Source organism: Buceros rhinoceros, unplaced genomic scaffold (genome assembly GCF_000710305.1).
Source record: "Buceros rhinoceros silvestris isolate BGI_N320 unplaced genomic scaffold, ASM71030v1 scaffold24376, whole genome shotgun sequence".
Taxonomy (NCBI): domain Eukaryota; kingdom Metazoa; phylum Chordata; class Aves; order Bucerotiformes; family Bucerotidae; genus Buceros; species Buceros rhinoceros.
Window position 1 is genome coordinate 6,405 of NW_010419651.1, and position 1,721 is coordinate 8,125.

At 60.4% G+C, this 1,721-nt stretch overlaps 1 protein-coding gene across 1 annotated transcript in view; it reads right to left on the reverse strand.

Annotated features, from left to right (window-relative positions):
* Window positions 1–1,441: 1,441 nt before the first annotated feature.
* Window positions 1,442–1,721, reverse strand: part of ASB13 (ankyrin repeat and SOCS box containing 13) — a gene marked incomplete at its 5' end in the record, with an annotated part of 4,029 nt that continues 3,749 nt past the window's right edge. The window contains one exon of the mRNA XM_010139033.1: window positions 1,442–1,614. Coding sequence (XP_010137335.1) covers window positions 1,487–1,614 — 128 coding nt within the window. The remainder of the gene's footprint in view (window positions 1,615–1,721) is intronic.

Below are 1,721 nucleotides of genomic sequence, written 5' to 3' on the forward strand. Positions count from 1 at the left end.
TTCTGGTCACCATTAAAGTGCATTCGGTTCCACCTCAGCTCTTCTGCCCTGTGCTTACGTTCTTTTCCCGAGGACTGTTGGCTCTCACAGCGTGAAGGATGGTGAGAGCCCTGGGTGAGCTCGGTGCCACCTCAGACCGCGGGTTTTGTAACGTACCACAGCGCTGAGACCGGCCGCGGGGGCATCGGGGAGCTCTGTCTCCTTGGGGGGATGTCCTGTGGGTTAGTGCCTTCAGACAACACGTAGCGTCTCGTCTGGAAGGTAGGTGTCAACTTGGGCTCTGCTCAAGCAAATGAAGGGTTACATCACCGAAGGACAGAGCTGTGGTCGCGCCTGCTGAAGCCGAAGTGGCTCAGGGCTGGCCCCTGCTGCCAACCTCCCTCCAGCACTGAGAGAGGAGCTAAGAGGAGGAAAAACAAAAGTACAACTCTCAAACCCCACGGCAGAGCCCAGCCCTCCTACTGCCTTTCTCGTGTGGGCAGCCACCACGGGGGTCTGCTGCATCGCTGCGCAAGGGACACGCCCTCACCCTGCTGCAGGCACCGCGGAGCAGCAGCTCTGCCACTTATTGCACATGAACCCGACACAGCGGCCACGGCAGCTCGGAGGAAGTGGAGAACGACGGCTGGGGACCAGCCACCTGGAGGGAAGCATCCCTGGCCGTGCAGAGACCTGCTTCCTGCCTGGGCTCCAAAGGGAGACGTGGTGATACCCTCACGGAACAACACTACGGGAGGAGCCGGCTCACCTGCAGCGGGGAAGGAGCACGGGCCAAGTCAGCCCTGGCCTGCAGCAGCTGCTCCTCACCGCTGGTGGTGAGCCAAAGCCCACCGACGTTCACAGGAGGTCGGTAACCGGCTGCAGCTTAGTCCTGACCTTGCTGGGGCCTTAGTTTGCCTCCAGCTAGAGAGGCAGGACCCTCGAGCTTTGTCCCTTGGCATGAGGCCGTGGTCACTCGAGTTGCTGACACCGAGGTGGGAGCCCAGCGCTCCCACTGCGACACGCCGACGTCCGTACGCGAGGGCATCACCTCCAAATCCCTTTGCAGTAAGCAGAGACCAGTGCCGCCGAGGCATCGTCCCAGCACGGGCAGCTAAAACAGGACAGATGAATCACGCTGCACAAGTATCTGTTTCTCTGCACCGGCTGCAAAGGGAGCCTGGCTAGATCATACGAGACGCCTTTCGGCTCGAGACAGGGCAATCGAGGCACGATCAAACCCCTGAAAGAGTGAGAGCCACAGCCTCCAGCACAGTGACGGTCTGACAGGTCACCCCAGCAGACGTGACCACCTCGAGCCAGTGCTACGCGCTGCCCGAGCCTGGCTTTGCCCAGGGAGAAGAGGAAGCGCTATCTCATTAATACTGTTTACACCCGTTTGCTTAAATTAAGACTAGTTTCGTGGGGGGAGGTAGAAGAGACAGAGACAGAGACTTCGTACTGCGGGAGCTGAAGACCCCGTCCCTCCCAGCCACCCTCCCCCCTGTCAGTTGTAGGACAGGTACTGGATTAATCGCGGAGGAATGTCTAGCTTGGCAATCTTCTCCAGCGCCCGCTGCCCGGCGGCTTTCCTCACCGTCACTCTGCAGAGCTGTGACAAGCTCAGAGGCGTTTCTAAAACGAGAAAAGGGGACCCAAAGTTAGGGCTGCAGCTCGGTGGGCGGCTGATCTCCCCAGAGAGCCCAGAGCTCCCGGGAGGGCGACGCCTGGCATCGTCCCCG